This window comes from Sebastes umbrosus, chromosome 1, assembly GCF_015220745.1.
Source record: "Sebastes umbrosus isolate fSebUmb1 chromosome 1, fSebUmb1.pri, whole genome shotgun sequence".
NCBI lineage: Eukaryota > Metazoa > Chordata > Actinopteri > Perciformes > Sebastidae > Sebastes > Sebastes umbrosus.
In genome coordinates this window covers 20,744,728-20,764,377 of record NC_051269.1, presented here as the reverse complement: position 1 = coordinate 20,764,377, position 19,650 = coordinate 20,744,728, and the positions used below count along the sequence as shown (strand labels likewise).

Here is a 19,650-nt window from a genome sequence, read left to right as displayed (position 1 = left end):
TGTGTGTGTGTGTGTGTGTTCAGGTGTTGAAAGAAACTCTCTCTCCAGCCTGGTGTGAGTGTTTGTTGTTTGACAGAGTTCTGCTAGAAGGATCGAGGGAGGAGCTCCTACAAGATCCGCCGCTCATCACCATCAACCTCTACGACCAGGACTCCATGGTAACGCTGACGTTCTTCTTCTTCTTATCCTCACGCATTCTGCTGCAGGCTGTGCACATTCCGAAGTGATGCCATAACAGCCCATATGTGTGTGTCTGTGTGTGCAGGGCAGTATAAAGTCTCTGGGTCGGACATTTGCTGAGCCGGAGTTTAAATCTGTGGAGCAGTACTACCAGAAGCCCCACCTCCGTTTCTATGACATCAGCATGGGCAGGGCCGCCGCTGGCGAGCTGTTGGCCACCTTCGAGCTCATCGAGCTGGACTACTCTGCGTTTGGAGAGGTGCCACCTGTCGATCAATCAATGTTTCTCTATTTGTACCTCTTTATTGTCCATCATTTCTATCAGTGATAATAACATTATTTGTAGCTGAGATCTGGGAACTCTGTGGCATCATAACAGGAGGTTTGAAAGGTTAAGATCCCACCAGAAGGGTTGCTCCTACTAGGTGACAGGGAGAGGATCCAATCTGGTAACAGTTCAGTCTTGGGCCTCTTCCTCCTCTCCCTCTACACAAGGACTCTCGGTGCTGTCATACACTCACTTGGCGTCTCCTACCACTTCTATGCTATGTTAGACAAACTTATTTGAAAGAGAAAACAAAGGTGAACGGTAAATTGTTACCCAAACTGTATCCTAAATCCTTCAAAGTTTACAGACCCACACCCTGCTTTATCTTTGGCCTACTGTACTCACAGATTTCCTGTGCATTGAGGAATTATTACCAACATTTTTGGTTCACTCATTTTCAGTTTGACCTCCAAATAAAGTTGTTTAGATCACTGGCACTGGAATTCAGGTGTTATGGTAATAAAGTGGTCTCAGCCATGTATTACCGTCATAGAACGCTGCCGATAATGTCTAAGCCTATGGTATCTAACCAAGCGTCTAACATGTTGGACCATTATACAATCATAATCAACCATTGTTTAGCTTATTAAAATGAAGTCAAAGTGGTCTGACATTCAGCCCGACATCCAGCCCAACAGTCTAGGTAGGCCCGCCACAGTTTCATAATGAACTGAAAATTGTTATTATTGTCATTAGACTTGTCAGATTACTCTTTAGTGTAGTCTCCGTTTTCCCAGATCGCTGCTATTATCTTGGTGAGTAAAATGTTATTTTTACTGACAGAAATGATGGACAAAACCAAAAGAGTTGTAATAAAACAGAACGATCCTTTAACAGAAACACAAAAAAGCAGTGTTCATGAATTCATTCTAGATAGTGAACTGGAAAATCATATCACCCCCTGCAGCCCTCCGTCCCCAGCAGTGTGGACCCTCAGGAGCTGACCTACCTGGAGGAGCAGGAATTCTACATCATCCCAGAAGGAGTCCGACCTGTTCTGAAGACCTTCAGGATCGAGGTCACACACGCACGCACGCATGCACGGCACGCACGCACGCACGCACATTATTAGTGTGACTGACATGAAAACAATATCTTTGTGTATGTATTTTTGTGTGTGCTTGTGTGTGTGTGTTACCTGTTAGAGAAGACTTGTCACTTTTGGAAACATTACATAGACTTGCATTCATTTCCTGGAGACTTACCCTAATCTTAACCACTGACCCAAAAATCTGCTTTTTACAAATAGGGGGCACGGCTTTTGTCCCCAATTGACTGGTCTGTAGTCTGAAATGTGTCCCTGAAGGAAGCCTAAGTCAGGAACATACACACACACACACACACACACACACACACACACACAAACACACACACACACACTTGCACTTTCTCTCTCTGTTGACATGTTGCAGATGCGCAAGTGTTTTAGGCTGTTAAATCTGTGAAGTAACTGAGTCCTACTTGTGTGTGTGTGTGTGTGTGCGTTCAGGTGCTGTTCTGGGGTCTGCGGGAGCTGAAGCGGGTGCAGCTGTTTGAGGTGGAGCGCCCCCTGGTGAAGGTGGAGTGTGCAGGACGACAGCTGGAGTCTGAAGAGATCGAGAGCTACAAGATTAACTCCAACTTCAAAGAGCTGGTCCGCTACATTGACGTGGTCAGTTTCTGACTTTAGTTATCGCTACTAAGGTCCACAGATCTGGCTTAAAGAAACACACCTGGTGTATTCATCGCATGCATATGGAGTTGATGTGACATGGCTAACCTTGGTTTCCTGTTTTTTTCTTCCTGTGTTTGGTCCAATCAGGAGCTGCCGGAGCAGGCCTACCTCCACCCTCCTCTGACGTTGTTTGTGGTGGAGCAACGGGCATTCGGTCGGCTCATTCTGGTCGGGACCCACGTGGTCCAGAGCCTCATGGACTACGGTCCACGCAAGCTCGGGGAGCAAGAGGAGGAAGACGACGAGCCAAAACCAAAAGGTAAGAGCTCTGAGAGAAGGGATGGAGGTGGTATTCTATTCACAGTAGTAGTGTCTACTAGATAGTTGGAGTTTTGAATGTTTTGTATACATTTTTGTAACATCCGCACTAGGTAGGCCTACTACGTACTATAGATATGTTTCCAGAACATTTTAGTTGACCATTAGCTAAGCCTTGTCCCCCTTATAGTTACTGTTGCTATGCCTGTCAAGCTTTCCGTTGTTGCATGGAACCTATAGCAGTTTATAATTATAACAGTGGCAGATTTACCATCAAAATTTGTAGTAATTAGTAATAAGTAACGTTAGCACAGTGAGTTGGTTTGTTTGACTTTTTAATATTTACAACTGATTTGTCATTTGTCATGTAATGCAGGTAATTAGCCCTCATATTGTATATTCTTACATTTTCATATTTTCAAGAGACACGTCTTTGAGGATGAGGATTAACTGATGAGTCTGACAGACGAACTGCAGGGAAATGTCCTCAAATCCGATAAAGAGCAGGACAGAGCTGCTAACGTTAGTTTAAACTCTGACACAGTAGCTCATGAATATTAATTAGGTGACGCTGCCTGATGATGACGTTTATCAAAAGAAAAGGTAGTTTTAGCTGTTATGCTGTCTTCAGCAAATTAGCTCCAAATTGTTAAACCGTAACAATTTTGTCTAAATGTAGTCCATTTGTACACAGTAGACTATTATATAGGTTGCAACCTAGTTGCAAAAAACTGTTGAACTGTTTAACTCTATATAACTCATATTGATTTAAAGTAAAAGATCGTGTGTTTTGCTCGGGTTCAGATAGCAACAGACCTTCCAGCAAAAGAGGTAGCACGGTCTAATGAATCAGTGACAGTCTACTGATCCTTGAAAGGGGAGATCTGGTATTTTTGTTATGTTGAGTCACAGCTTATTACTCTTTCAAACATTTTAAATGACTGTATTTATCCTATTTCATATAATAGGACTCGAAGAAGAACTATGAAATGTGATTCCATTATTCTATGAATTTCCACCAGGCATATAATTAGTTATGTTTATATTCATACTCCTATTGTAGGCTACAACATTTAGCCTACAGTATATGGTGTGTTAGAAACTGAATTAAGAAGAAATTGTTATTTCTTAAACAATTTTGCGCTAATAAAAAACTTCTCACCCTACGCAACTATGTTGGTACCTATACTGTGTACAAATTAACTGCATTTATAAGAAATTATTACGGTCTAATACATTTTAGCTAATTTGCTGAAGACACCAGAACAGCAAAAACGTCCTTTTCTTTTGAGAAACGTCACCATCAGACAGCGTCACCTAATTAATATTCACGAGATGAGCTTTCACCATACTAGGATTCATGCAGTGGGAATATACGACACAGTGGATGTGCTTTTTTTTTTTTTTTTTTACGTAAAGTGTAACCCCACAAAATAATATAGTTAACTAATGAAATGGAGTTTGAAGTAAAGCTCAGCTACTACTGTAAATAGTATGCTAGTTAGCCAGGCGTGCTAGTATTAGCGGCTTGTGTTGGTGTAGAAAAACACGCTGTTTAATGTTTAACATGTGGAGAAAACCAAAGTGCAACAGGCCTGCCGTGCGTAGATATGATTGTTATGCTGCGATTGGTCCATTGCTGTCTGGGGGAGGGGTTAAGCGATTGATCAATTATGTTTATGATTACATGTTTATTTTCAAGGTTTTTCACAGCTATGCTCTCTGGGATTCCCATTTTTTATGGACATGATTCCTCTGTGTGTCTCTCCAGTGAGGCAGAGTACGAAGAAGGTCGACGCTCTCATGTCAATGAAGCGTATCGGACTCGCCGGCCTGTCAATTAAAGAGTCAAGGATTCCCTTCAACCCCATGAAGCTGGTTAATGTACGTGTATCAGTCTGCTCTGTGTGTTTAAAAACATACAACCAAAATGTTCAGACAAATTTAAACCAGATTTCAACCATAAAGGATTAAAGAATGAGTCGATGTCCACACAGACCCTTCAGGCTCCTCTGAAGCTGTTGAAGAGGGGTGAGGAGCTAGAAGAAGAACCACCTGAGAAGGAGGAGTTGGATTGGTGGTCCAAATACTACGCTTCACTGGAGGAGATAGAGAGAAAGGTTAGACACTTATTTACCTGTCTGTTTGAATAAACGTGTTAATAACATTAAAATGGTATAAAAATTAGAGAATAAATGCAGGACTACATATTGAGGATAACTTTATTGAGGAGCTCAAAACTCCAACAACACTTTGCTAACTAACTACTTCCAGTGTGCATGGAGAAGGGAAAAGTCTGAAGAGGTCAAAACTTAACTTAACTTGATTGAAATTAGATACAAAATCAGCCAATATGATGAACTAACTTCATTTGATCCTAGGTCAGTTTCCTGCATTCACAAAAGAACGAAGAAGAATGTTTTCTTGTAGTTATGAAATATTTATTTCATAATTAAAGTATTACAAGAAAATTACAACATTAACCTTTGTTTCAGGACTTTTCCAAAAATGAGTATGTGAAACAAGGCAGAATAGGACAGATCACTGCAGCAGAATAAAGTTCAACAACAAACTACATGTTAACATTGAATTTATTTACAGTGAAAAAGTGTTAAGTTTCACATTTCAGTTTCAAAAATAGAGAATAACTACCGTAATTAATAAATCAGCTCTTTACTCACCGTCTGATGTGTTGGCTGTCTGCAGGCTGCTGAAGAGAAGGAGGCTGAGGAGATGGAGGAACAAGCAGAAACCGGTACAGTTTTAACTCCCACTTTATTATTTCGGTCTTATTTTGCCATATTTGTCTATTTAATAAAAATATGAAATAATTTATTATTGAATTATTTTAGAGCAACAACACACACGGTGGATATAAGTCACAGAGCTGAAGTGTGTTCAACTGCAGTTCCTCTAATGTCCCCTAGATGCTGCTGTGATTAAACTATGACTATATTGAAGTGAATAGGAAAACCCCCCAAAATTATCTCTACAAATTAAAAGTCAGTACAGTTTTTACTGAAGTTCAGCTCTCATGAGATCTTTTGCGTTTCTCTCACGTCAGGCTGAGTGCAGATTTTCAGAGTCAGTGTTCCATTAAAGAGGTCCACTATGTAGACATGTAGTGTGTCCAAGTATGTGGACACGGGATCATTGCAGCCATATGTGATAACTGAACATGTCGTTTGAAAACCAAAGGCGTCAATCTGCTTCTATAACAGCCTCTGTTCTTCTGGGAAAGCTTTCCATCAGATTTTGGCAGTAAAACACAACAAGAGAGGCAAAATAAATTATAATCAATAAGATAAACATACTACAAAATGAAATATTGAAACAAAAATAAATGGAAATCTATGTCAACAGAGTTTTATTTGTTAGTGTTGATAGTGTTCGTTTCTTTATTGTTCAGATGGAGGGAATCTGACCATGGCGAACATCGAAGAAGAGGAGGAGGAGGAAATCTCGTCGGTGGAGATTAAGCCTCCCAAACGCAAGAACATTGCCACACTAGAGGTGGGAGGTCACTGTGATTGACAGTTTACAGTCCAGTCTGTCAGTCCGGGGCTGTACTGACGTCAGCAATACAAGAACATTGAATCCAATGTGTAATGTGAATGTAATGTGTCTCTGGTAACTCTGCAGCTCTACAGAGCTTTTTAGCCTCTCTTGTCTCCTAGTTTTGGTTTTACAGCATATTTAGTGTATGGTTTAGTCTCAGCTCTCACGTCAACTTTGTTTCCAGCAGCAGAGAGATGTTTTCAGCAAACAAGCTCTGATAAACCCACTGTACGCTACCCGCCCAATACCAAACGGCAGACGGACAAAGTTAGTTAGTTAAAGATTAGCTGATGAAGAAAGCGGAACACTTAGCAACTAAAGAGACAGATGGTTTTCTCAGGAGTTGGTGGAGACCAAACCAGAGCTCAAGGGAGAGTGTATATTGGTCTTACATTTATCAGGTGGATACCAACTCGCATCCAATGGGATGATAATGTTGCTATTTGATTACCTCAACTACCATTAAGCTTCAGTTATACTCTCCGCAAAGACGGCCGCACGGACATGAGCTGATGTGGAGTCGTGACTAGGAAGCATTTGTATCTTTTATACTCCTTGCGTATTTCTTCTCGCTGCAAACAGACATTCTTAAAGCTCCTCAAAGTTCTCATTTTTCAACTGCCCATCCGTGTCCACGTAGTTAGAAAAATGTGAGCAGAGGGCGAAAACCCTCACCACGGAATCCCCGCGATGTGATGTTTCTGATGGTATGATGTCACTTTGGCCATGCGGACACTCGCGGCCCTCGTGGATGCGTTGAGCATAAATCAAGCTTTAGTCCGATCGACTTCACACTTAGCTGGTGTATTGCTGAGGCCCAAGGAAGTGCAGTGTGAAGTGCGAGCTCTTGAGATCTACGGGACATACAGTATTTATTAGTAGTGCGTTATGTACACACCTATTAACTGTTACACCGCCGAATGGCATGCTGGGTACAGCTTGCTCTCCGTCGATGTTCGAGCTTTTGCACTAAAATTAGGTGAAAGGTGGGAGTTTTCTCTTGCCACTGTCGCCGCAGTGCTTGCTCATGGGGGGAATTATGGGTCTCTGTAAATTATAGAGTACGGTCTAGACCTGCTCTATAGGAAAAGCGTTATGATTTGGCGTTACGGAAATAAATTGAATAGAATTGAAATGAAGCGTATACTATAGCATTGCTAGAGGATGCAACTATGTCATGGTAGGTTTATTTCTCAGGACAAAGTGAAGCGCAGTGTTGTGTGTGTGTGAAGTTCTTTGGATGAGCAGTTCTCGAGAAAGCTGCAAGCAACAATACCAGGAACGGGCACCGCACTATAAAGATGGTGTAATAGACTAGTAATATGTCACTCACATGTGTCTGCAAGCTTGTTCTGGAGTTTTTCTGCCCATTAGTGGCCAGCCAGCTGTAATCTGTTGTGGGAGATCTTACTGCACCTACAAATCACTGATGGCTTCTTCCAAAATTAGCCAAAAATAGAAAGAAAGCTTCCTGGTTGGCATACTGTGTACCCCAAAACATTACATTTATGGTTTCCTACCTCAAGAAGCAGCCAGAATGGAAAGGTTTGGTCTTCATGTGTCCAAACTTTAGAATCTGATCCAAAATGGACTAGTGGAAAGACAACCCAAACCCATCCAGGCCAGTCTCACACACTAGAAACCGAGTGGACCCATGAAGACCTTTAGTTTTATGTTTAAGTCAGAACAATAGTCCGTATCTTGATGTTGACATACAGACAAGTAATGGCAGAACAGATTTGGAGTAACGGTGCATTATTAAAAACATTTCTGCCTCTGTTTGTGTTTGCTTGTATGTTCAGCTGTATGTAGGTGAACTGGAGGCAGAGTTCAGTCAGTTTCAGGACTGGCTGCGGATCTTCCCGCTGTATAAAGGCAAAGCAAGCATTGAGGATGACGATGAAGATGAAGAGGAGAGGCTGATGGGAAAATACAAGGTACTGTGGATGGAGAGCTGTCTGTCTGTCTGTTAGTCTACAGAGAAGTGTATTTATTCCATACTCTTCATCTCCAGGGCTCCTTCCTGGTTTATCAGATTGATCCAGGAGATGAAGAAGACACCACGTGTCAGATCATGAATGGAATCCCCAAAAACTCACCGATCAAAGTCTTGATCCGAGTCTACATCGTCAAGGTACCTGTCTCACTGTCCATCCAGAGCCTGTCTTTGCCTCTTACACCTTGAACAGTCCAACATACTTTAAATTGTTGTTACATTCAAGGATGATCAGACATCTGAGATGTGAGAGTTGGCTGCTAAACAGCAACATTTTTCATGCAAGAAACAACCAAATTCACATTCTGCCTTTCACAATGTCCCAGCCTACAGCTGCATTATGTGTTTACTGGGATTAAACAAAGTTGGTACAGTATTCTACTGTGAGTCCTACTGTGTTTTTCTACTGTCTCTGTTTGTGTCCTGCAGGCCACCACTCTGGCTCCCACAGACCCGAACGGTAAAGCTGACCCGTATCTGGTGGTCCGAGCTGGCCAGCAGAGTCTGGACACCGAAGATCGATACATCCCCAAACAGCTCAACCCCACGTTCGGAGAGTCAGTACCTGTCAGTCTACCTGAACCTTTGCAACACTCTTTCTGTCTGTCTGTCTGACTGACTGACTGTCTGTATGTCTGACACTCTGTCTTTCAGGGTGTTTGAATTCACAGTGTCTTTCCCGCTGGAGACAGAGTTGGTTGTTAGAGTGATGGACCACGATATCATAGGGTCCGATGACGTCATCGGTGAGACGCGGGTTGACCTGGAGAACCGGTTCTACAGCCGCCACAGAGCCTCCTGCGGTCTGGCTCTTTACTATGACACGTTAGTACCACAACTTCACCACATTAGTCTCAGAACTATGACACATTAGAACGACGACATGTTGGTATAAAACAATGTGACTCGGTGTGTGGAACTAGATGTGAAACCCGGACCAAGACAGTACAAGTATGTATAAAGACATATTAGTACCAAAACATTAGTACTAGTACTATCACATAATAGTGTCAAAAAAGTGTCTACAATATGTTACTACCAAAACTGTGACACTAGTACCAGAACTAAAACGCGTGAGACATGTTAGAAACAGTACGACATGTTAGTACTGGAATTATGACACATTAGAATAAAAAAATGTGACATGTTAGAACTAGGACTGCAACACCATAGTACCAGTAGGGGGACATATTAGTACCAAAACTAGAACAAATTAGTACTTGTACTACGACACAATAGCATCAAAACTACAATATGTTAGTACCAGAACCAGAACTCGAACACATTAGAAACAGTACCACAACATGTTAGAACCAGTTTTATAACCCTTGAGTACCGAAACTAAGAAACAGTAGTGACAGTACTATGACATGCTAGTACCAGAACTACGACATGTTAGTACCAGAACTCGGACACATTAGAAACAGCACTAGGACATGTTAGAAACAGAATTATGACAATTTAGTACCAAAAAACATTAGTACCACTACGACACATCAATAGTATAATTATAAAATATGAATACAGGAACCACCGTATGTGTTATGTTATGAGTACCTGTCTTTTTTATGCATTATGTATCCCTCTACTTGACTGTCCCTCTCCAGTGAAGGTTACAATATATGGCGCGATGGGAAGAAGCCTTCGGCCATTTTGGCTGAGCTCTGCAGAAAGAACGGCATCATGTCTCCAGAGTACAGAACATCTGAGGTCAAAGTCCTCAACAAGATCTTCAAGATCCCACCTGACGCAGTTCCTGAAGGTAGGACAGGCAGACAGATCTAGCCAGATTCAGTCAGTCATAAGTAAGAGATTATATGTATATTATACAAAGTGGAAGTGAAAAGTCCATCACTGTCCCTCTGTGGACTTACTGTATATCATGAACCACTACTAGTATTGCTACTACTACTTCGGCTCTCTTGCGGCTACTACTGACACTGTAGTACTGCAGCTGCTCCCCTCATACTGCAGCAACCTCCAGCTGTATCAGCAGCAGTAACAGTACTCTATTATACAGCAGTGTTGTTGTTGTTATCAGCTTTGGTGAAGAAGAACCAGCGGTCTCCAGAGGAGGAAGCAGAGATGGAGGAGCATGCAGCCCTGAGTGTGCTGCGGCGCTGGGGGGAGATGAACGAGTTCCTCCCTGGAGCCATTGCTCTGGTCCCAGAGCATGTGGAGATCCGGTCCCTGTTGAACCCGGACAAACCTGGATTACCACAGGTAACCACTAAACAAACAATAACTACAATCACAACAGTAACATACGTCTACTGGTATTACCACACGTCATCAGCAATGTGTGTGTGTGTGTTACAGGGTTACCTTCATATGTGGGTGGACATGTTTCCTTCTGATGCCCCGGCTCCGCCCCCTGTCGACATCAAGCCCCGCCTACCTGAACAGTAGGTCGACACACTATTGAGTAGACTACAGTAGACTCAAATATAATCTATATGGTACAGTAAAGTGTCAAATAAAGTAGACAAGGAGTTACATTATGTAACCTTTTTGTGGTATCCTTGACGACAGGTACGAGCTGCGAGTGACCATCTGGAACACCGATGATGTGTTTCTGGACGATGTCAACCCGTTCACGGGAGACCCGTCCTCCGACATCTACGTGAAAGGGTTAGACACACACACACACGCACACGCACACACACACACAAGATAAATCTGAAGGGTATATACATGTTTTTGACTGCTCTCTAATTTTTGCTTTTTTCCCCTTAAAATACTGGAGAGTTTTACCTCCCAGGACCCTAAAAATTATTTAAATTAAACAATCTAGGAAGAGAACATCTCTCTGTAGTTAAAGGGGTCACAATTAAATTCACTGGGCCACCAAAAACACAAGACCAAAAGTGTAAGGAATGGATTAAACAATGCTGAATTGGATTGTTTTCATATTGAGGCTCATTTACATAGAAAGGGTCCAATGTTGTGCCAAATGTAGCCTATGTATATTACCCAACTTAAATACGTGCAAATAGTACAGGAGCACCAAGACTCATCATCTTGGCAGCACAGCTAGGGGTGCATTTAGGTTGCTTTGAGAATTACATGGTTTCTTTTTGTCATATTTGTGCAGTTTTAACGGTCGCAAAAGCTGCGCAATCTTTGTGAATTCTTTTTGAATTCGCTCATCAGCGTTTTATTCTGTTCTCTATGCAGCTGGATAAAGGGACTGGAATCAGAAAAACAGGAGACTGACGTCCACTTTAACTCTCTGACTGGGGAAGGAAACTTCAACTGGAGATTTGTGTTCCGCTTTGACTACCTTCCTACTGAGGTACACATACATACAGTACATACACCTGCTGATGGTCAACATTTCCACTGATACCTTGATGAATCTTGATGATTATAGTGACTTCTTGACCTTTGATTTGCTCTTGTGTCTCTAGGGCTACAACTATAATGACTATGTTCCTTATTGATTAATCTGTCGATTATCATTTTCTTTTTTACAATGAAGCAATTCAAAATGTCCAAAAAATGGTAAAATCATCCATTACAGTTTCTCAGAATCCAAGGGGATGTTTCTTGTTTTTGTTTTTACCACGGGACGCTAGCAGTCAGTCTGTTTGTTAGTGAGAGTAAATCTCCTTCTCTCGTCCTTTAGAAAGAGGTGGTGTTTAAGAAGAAGGAGTCCTTTTTCTCTCTGGAGGAGTCAGAGTTTCGGCAGCCGGCTGCTCTGACGATGCAGGTCTGGGACTACGACCGCATCCTTGCCAACGACTTCCTGGGTGAGACACACCGACAGGCAGGACTATAAATTCTCAAATATTTCAAATATTTACCTCTACTGAAACAGGCTCGTAATGAGAGACAGATCTTTATTTCTTCCTCTTCTATAAGTGTAAATAAATATTTTAGTAAGAAGCCTCCCTATTTTCTGACGTACTCCTGTTTTAATCTACTGGTAATATAAACGCAACACTTCCTACATGTTTATGGCTTGATAATTTCATTATAATGTCCATTTTTACAGCACTATTGTTGTTGTACTGATCTCCGCAACTCTCAAACAGAAGGTATGCTTTCATCCAGTAATTGATTCCAGTAGTTTCTACTTTGCTGTTTTTTTATCGCTATTAAAGCTAGGGTTGGTAATGTTGAGGAGTACGCTAGATTTTAAAAATTATCCGACTGAAAAAAACAGCCCAGTGTTGTCAACTCTTTTCCAATGAAAGTAGCTCCAAAAGCCCCTGAATCTAGAGAGAAAGTCACCAAGTTGGCAACACTGACAGTTTGGCCCTTCAGGCCTTCCTCAAAAGCCACTCCCCCAAAATGATCATTATGAACGTAAACAACGAACATGGCTATTGTTAGTACTCACAGCTGTCAAGCTAACAGCTCGTGGAAGACTCTGGTGAAGCACAATGAGTGCACGGGCAGAGTGCACGCTGGCAGGCAAGTAGATAGACAGGCAGATAGTCTGTGGACAGTCCTGCAACAGATACCATATTATTTTCTTTTTTTTGTCAGAGCATTTGATTTATATTTTTTAATTTTAATTTTAATTTTTTTAGAATTTCAACAAATATAACAAAAAATATTTCTAAAATACTAGGGCTGTCAGAGTTTACGTGATAATAACGTGTTAGGTTGTAACATGTTTTAAAACTAGAATGAAGGAATCCATTGGTACCAACCATGTCATACTAGCTTGTCGCAAAGGAGGCTAAAATTAAATTTTGGCAAGGAAAAACTGGCATGGCCATTTTCAAAGGGGTCCCTTGACCTCTGACCTCAAGATATGTGAATGAAAATGGGTTCTATGGGTACCCACGAGTCTCCCCTTTATAGACATGTTGTAAAAAGTAAGCTCAAAGCGCATGATCCTTCCTGTTCCTGGTAGGCTCATATGCAGTGTTGTGTTTCATTGACAGTAGCTTAAAACAAAACAAAAACAACAAGTAGAAGCGACTGGAATTATTATATGAGTCATTTGGTCTAGTCAGCCATTACTTGAATACTTTTTGCTTTTATTTGAGAATTTATTGTATAATTCATAAACCTCACCAAAACAAATTTTAATTTAATTAAACTAAATGCTGAAACACTGTTTCTGAAAGAGCGAATGTTAGGTTTGAGTTTTCCAACACTGTGAGCAACACAAGCTAAACTCCATTCACTCCAGAAAGCTCAGATCCAGATATCTCCAAACATGGACAAATAACATCAAAACATTTTGTAATTTGGGTGAACTGACCCTTTAAATTGAACATTTCAGAGTGGCTTCACCAGTGTATCCTTAGTACACCACAGAGCAAATGCTCATGGTGCTAACATCCTCTTCCTCATCATCCTTCTTTTGTTCTTCCTCCTTCAGGCTCTATAGAGTTACGTCTCCACGACATGGTGCGACCGGCAAAGTCACCCAGTAAATGCACGATTGATTTGGCGAAGGATCGGGCCAGCCCTCGATTCTCCATCTTCCGCGCCAAGAAGATGAAGGGCTGGTGGCCGCTGACCCGCCTGAAGACGGCCGAGGACTTCGAGAGGGAGGAGAAGGAGAGGGAGGAGGCCAAGAAGAAGGGGAAGAAGAAGAAGAAAAAGAAGAAGGACAAGAGGAGTAACATGAAACAGGAGGAAATCCAGTACACAGACAGCAGCGGCAACACTTTCCTGCTAATGGTAAAAAAAACAACTAATATACTAATAATGATAATGCTGCCCAAAAAAGGCGAGACGCAGTAACTTAATTTTTGTTGAGCCCTCTTGTTTCTGATTGGGTGGGATGGGGAGGGGACATTTTTTTTCTGGTTTACAGCGTTGATGTCTTTGTTACATTTCAAAATTCAAAAGAATGCAAGTCATAAAAAAGACATCCAGCAGCTGAAAGATCATAATCTCTCCTTTTCCTGGTCAGCTTTTAACATGACAGTTTCTTAGCTTCAATACAAGTGTCGCACAACTCTTCTCCTTTACACCATGCTTTATTCACCAAACACTTTACACTATCTTCCCTTCATCAGGGTGGTGCCTGAGGCTGTTTCCTGTTTCCTTATATACAGCACTTTGATCTGCCATATATAGAGGCGAAGTCCCGCCCCTTCCAGTGGACCACCATGGGACCTTATTTTGGAAAGAATTTGTACGGTAGTCAACGGCGTGAGACAAATATATTTTGATCCCGTTTGAATTGCGCCATGAATCACACACATGATGTTTGTCAATTTAAAAGATCAGATAAAAAGACCAGGAGTCGCTGGATAAAACACATCAGGTAAGACACCGTTACATTTGTACGTGGTCATAACTAAGTTAGCTAGCTAGCCAGTGCTGGTGACGTATATTGTGCGAGACGAGAGATGTAGTTCACTGAGCAGTTTCACACAAAACTAAATGATACTACGACAAACTGCGACTATCTTGACTTGCAAAATTATGTTTTAAATTGACAAACATCATATGTGTGATTCATGGTGCAATTTAAACAAAATAAGGTCCGATGGGGTCCACCGGAAGGGGAGGGACTTCGCCTCTCTATGATCGATAAATCACCATAGATACTATGTATACAAAACGTTACAGTTGAGTTATGCAACAGGATGTGTCGTTGACTTTAGTTGATCAGAAAACGTGAAAAAAACAGCAAAGTAGAGGTGATACGAAATAATCAGTGAGTGAGAACAGTATTAGTGTTAAACAGACAAACTCAGCAGCAGTGGTGAGTATGACATGACTCCGTTGTGCTGGAATTAATGCTGTGGGGATGTTTTTTGTCATTATACTGAACTCAGCGTGTGAAACATTAGAGTAGTAAGGATTGTTTTATTTGTTCATGCTTGTCATTATTTGAATAACGGCTTCTATTACAGTACTAATGTTAAATTCCAATTCTAATTTAAACTCCAGTTTGAATAATTGTTGTGACATTGAAACTAACACTGAAACTGTGTGTGTGTGTGTGTGTGTGTGTGTGTGTGTGTGAAGGGGAAGGTGGAGGCGGAGCTGCAGCTGGTGACATTAGAGCAGGCGGAGGCCAACCCTGTGGGGCGGGCCCGCAAGGAGCCAGAGCCTCTGGATAAACCAAAGTACGACACACACACCACACACACACACACACACACACACACACACACACACACACACACACACACACACGCACACACTGTTAAAGGATGGGGTCACAATTTTTCAAGTTCTAAAAAAAAATGATTTGGGAACCTCTCCTTTAGCGCTGGGTCACACGAGAAAGTGGAACAGCGATTCATCCATGCGTCTTTGCGAAATATGTGGTTCTTGTAACTGCTCTATTAGTTGATGAACTACTGTAGGTGGTAAGCTAACGGCTATCACGCTAGTGAGCTGGGAACATGCAAGGGCCATAGACTGAATACAAGAAGTGGACGTAGTCACCGTGATGTCACCAATTGGTTTGTGGACTGCCGTTTTGAAGCCTCGAGTTCAGCATTTGGACCGTCGCCATCTTGGTATTCGGCCATCGCCATGTTGGTCTTTTGCAACCAGAAGTGACACGAGAGGGTGGAGCTAAGTACAACTGAATGCTGAATAAGACATTTTTTGGTGACCAAAAAGGTTATAATTATCTTTCATAAACACACCGTGGAAGGGTTAAAGTCCTGAGACAAAAAAATGGACACCTAGACCGGACAACGGCGTGGTAGCAACCTGTCAATCACAAAGTAGCCACGCCCTAAAGCATACCCTGCTTTATGGTCTATTTGACTCTAAATGGGACCATAATTTACTAAATTACTTGAAACTAGCGATTGAGCCATAAACTCATGTTTACAATGTTTACTGAGGTAATAAATCAAGTGAGAAGTAGAGTCATTTTCTCATAGACTTCTATACAATCAGACTCATTTTTGCAACCAGAGGAGTCGCCCCCTGCTGGCTGTTAGAAAGAATGCAAGTTTAAGGCACTTCCACATTGGCTTCACTTTTCAGACCTCAGAGTTGCCCACTAGCGATCACTAGTCCGTCACAATATTTCCCAAACTTCTTTATGTTTTCCATTTGCTGTGCTGTTTACTCCCCTCAGGCATTTTCTTGTCAGGATTTTACACTGTTTCAGACAATAAAGAGTTACTGAAGACGGGAAAGAAAAGCTCTCTGAGCTATAGCGAGCTGTTAGTAGCCTAGAGGTTTAAGTTGGAGAAAATGGAAATACTCAAGTATAGTACGAGTACCTCAAAACTGTAGGCTACTTAAGTAAAGTACTTGAGTAAATGTACTTAGTTATTTTCCACCACTGTGTACTTGTATCATCGACTCCGGTCTCTTAACTGTCTGTCGATCACGTCTCTGTTGTGAAGCAGTTTATACTGCACATCTTATAAGTTATCATAGTCTCCTCCATTTTGGACTCTACGTCTCTCCTTTTCCCTCAAAGGTTAGCGCTGTCAAAACCGCTTGCTATTGGTCAGTGGTGTAAATTCTTGTGTCAAACGTCACTAAAGTTAAAAATCAATGTGAAAGATTTGGATAGATTCACATTACCCCTGAGCGTGAATCCACTGATTGCAGCGATTCCACCTTTGGAATCTATGTCACCTTTTTAAATGCTGGTGTGATCAGAGCTTTATCCCACTGTAGACTCAGTCCAGGTGTAAACAGCTGTAAACCGTCTCCTGTCCTCCCTCTAGTCGTCCCTCAACCAGCTTCTCCTGGTTCGTCAACCCGTTCAAGACCTTCTTTTTCCTCATCTGGAAGAAGTTCAAGAAGTACATCATCGCTCTGGTCGTCCTCGCCGTCCTCACGCTCTTCCTCGGCCTCATCGTCTACACGCTGCCGGGGCAGATCTCCACCCTCATGATCAATGGATGAAGAAACCTGTGGGGCGTCTTCATCGCCTCGTCCTGGATGTCACAGACTGTCTCAGGTTTCTGATCCGGAACTGATCCAGTTTACGACTGACTGAGGTCATATTCACTACTTAGTCTGATCAGTAAAACTCATGATTTATTTATGTTTACACTGACTGCACTACATTACCCAGCATCCTCATTTATATAAACACATCCCGGGTCATGGGAGCAATAATCAGAGATTTTACTTTACCGTCAGATTTATCTGTCATCAGAAGAAATTCCTGGACACCTATTACTGCAGATTTAAGTCACATATTTACATTATGTAAATTAAATTAATTCTGAAACTGTCATGCAGCACTGGACAGATGTGTAGATTAGCACAAATCTGACTAGATAAATCAGCACCTCTCCTAAACATAAACATAACTCTGTTGTATAAAAGTCTAATTTTGTTGATTTAATATAGTTGTGGTTGCTAATTTTATATTTTGAAGGTAAATAAAATATATACGCACTTTCATATTTTTGTTCAATTTTGCACTGACTCCTAACTGAAGTTGATATACTCATTTGTACCCGTTTGCTCAATATGAATGTTAGCTTTTATTATTGAGTAAATTAATGAATAAATATTAATATCAGTCAGAAACAGGCAGTGAACAGACTTTAAAAACATTTGGTTAAATTATTTTTTGAAAAAACTTATATTAGCGTGTTAATCATTTCAGATTTTTAAAGATTTAATACTTTGTTTTCCAAGATGCTCCTGAGTTACAGTTATTATATAGTTTGAAATTAAGCTAAAGTCTTGCTAGCACCCCCTGGAAGCTGCAGCATTCACTACAGACACAAAATGAACAAACATCCTGATGATTTAGCAGCTCTAAACAATAAACAATTTAAAACCTGTCCTCTGGAGAGCAGGAATCTGATCAGGAGATTTCATGGAAACCTGTTCAGTAGATGATGAGATATCTGTCTGTGGACTCAAGCTTACCAGTCAGCATCCAGAGGTAGAAAATATGACGTAGTTAGAAAACAGTTTTCTCTTAATGAGATAATTAAATACAATTATGAGAAAACACAGTTTGACTTTTGAAGGTGAGCGGAGTGAAGTAAAAGTCAGACTTCATCATCGTCTTTAGGCGGTTCAACAGGAAGTTAGAAACAGTTTGTTTACAGAGGCTCGCTCTAATTGTTTCCTCTGAGACTCCGATGATGTCGCCCGTTGCCTCGGAGACTAGAAGGGAAGTGATGTCAGACGACCAGAATGAGGTTCAGTTCACAAATATGTCAGCTGCTGTGAGACAACACTGGTGGTTATTTTACGCCACTCCGGTCTGTTAGTCGGTCGGTCTACCACTTTGGTCCAGACTAAAATATCTCAACAATTGATCAACTATTGACTGCCAAGAAGTTTTTTACAGACATTTGTGGTCCCCAGAGGATGAACCATACTGAATTTCGTGATCCTCTGATCCTCTAGCGCCAACGTGAGGTTCACATTCGTGGGTTTGAGTGAAATGTCTAGACAACTATTTGATGGATTGCTGTGAAAATTGTTTCAGACATTCATGTCTCCCTCAGGATGAATTGTAGTGACTTTGGTAAACCCTCAACTTTCTATCTAGCGCCACCATCAGGTAAAACTTAAAGAGGAACTATTGTGCTTTTGTGCTTTTTCCCTTTCCTTTAGTGTGTTATATAGGTTTTTTTGCATGTAAAAGGAATGCAAAGTTACAAAGCCCAAAGTCCACGCCAAAGGGAGTTACTCTCCCCACAGAAACACTGCTCCTGAACTGTGTGAAACACCTTGATTGAAGTCCGGCCTTTTCTTCCATAATGGGATGATGTCACCAAGTAACACAGATGCATAATACCTGCCTAGAGGCCAGTTTGGCACGCCCTCAAACAAAGTTAGTTAGAGCGGAGCTGGAACGGAGTCTGAAGAGTTTGGTTCGGTTGACCAATCACAACAGGAGCTCAAACAGAGCATTTCAGACAGAGGGTGAAAAGAGGTGCTGCAGCCGGTACGAGAAAAATAGCTAAAGCGTTTTTTTAAAACATTAAAGCTGAAGTAAGCGAGATTGGAGCAAATATGCTTAAATAAAGTTATTTTTATAAAACGGTCGCTGTTTCGTGACAGTACTACATGAAACGGGTAACCTGAAAAAAATCATGTGCCTCTGTCTCCTCCGGTTCTCCTAACAGCATCTGCAAGATTTCACAGACTGGAGGAAAACAAGCAGTAAGAGCTGATCTGGAGTCTGCCATCCAGCTGCCGTCTATGAGAGCCGGCTGTCAGTCACTCGCGAACTCCGACCAAACGGTCAAACTAGGCAGCGCTGATCAAATATGAATCAATATTATGTTACTGTAATGCCTATTTCTCTCCTCAAATGTTTTCAGAATCATCTTGTAGTGTACTGTTTAGCTGTAAAATGAGAAAGTTTGTGACGCGGCCGCCATTGTGAAATCTGTTGAAGGGACGCCAAGTTCTGGTCACATGACCGGAGCACAGCCAATAGGAACGCTCTCTCTCTGAAATGACCTGTGATTGGTCAAAGTCTCCCGTCGCGTCGTTAAAGCCTGAAAACAGAGCCATGAAGAGGTGCAGAAGTCTAGTTTTCTCTCAGAACACTTGAATTACAATATGCTGAAAGGTTATTACGGAATTTTTGCCCAATGATGCCAAAAATATACTGCCTACTGCCGCTTTAAAGCATGTGAACACGTTATAGTAGAAACCCCAACTGTGTTTAGCCTATTGCTTATTAGACGCTCAAAGTTCAAGTTCAAAGTTCTTTATTTGTCATGAGCA

General features: G+C 41.5%; 1 protein-coding gene across 1 annotated transcript in view; it reads left to right on the top strand.

Moving 5' to 3' along the window:
* The window catches only part of fer1l4 (fer-1 like family member 4), a 37,203-nt gene extending 19,854 nt beyond the window's left edge, over positions 1–17,349 (top strand). Inside the window, exons 28-49 of the mRNA XM_037766122.1 lie at positions 24–158; positions 266–439; positions 1,416–1,526; positions 1,998–2,159; positions 2,310–2,481; positions 4,252–4,364; positions 4,478–4,600; positions 5,187–5,235; positions 5,890–5,993; positions 7,841–7,975; positions 8,053–8,172; positions 8,464–8,591; positions 8,689–8,859; positions 9,642–9,796; positions 10,076–10,257; positions 10,354–10,439; positions 10,567–10,665; positions 11,212–11,329; positions 11,663–11,786; positions 13,376–13,680; positions 14,983–15,083; positions 16,662–17,349. Coding sequence (XP_037622050.1) covers positions 24–158; positions 266–439; positions 1,416–1,526; positions 1,998–2,159; positions 2,310–2,481; positions 4,252–4,364; positions 4,478–4,600; positions 5,187–5,235; positions 5,890–5,993; positions 7,841–7,975; positions 8,053–8,172; positions 8,464–8,591; positions 8,689–8,859; positions 9,642–9,796; positions 10,076–10,257; positions 10,354–10,439; positions 10,567–10,665; positions 11,212–11,329; positions 11,663–11,786; positions 13,376–13,680; positions 14,983–15,083; positions 16,662–16,842 — 3,048 coding nt within the window. The 3' untranslated portion in view covers positions 16,843–17,349. The remainder of the gene's footprint in view (positions 1–23; positions 159–265; positions 440–1,415; positions 1,527–1,997; positions 2,160–2,309; positions 2,482–4,251; positions 4,365–4,477; positions 4,601–5,186; positions 5,236–5,889; positions 5,994–7,840; positions 7,976–8,052; positions 8,173–8,463; positions 8,592–8,688; positions 8,860–9,641; positions 9,797–10,075; positions 10,258–10,353; positions 10,440–10,566; positions 10,666–11,211; positions 11,330–11,662; positions 11,787–13,375; positions 13,681–14,982; positions 15,084–16,661) is intronic.
* Positions 17,350–19,650: the final 2,301 nt, after the last annotated feature.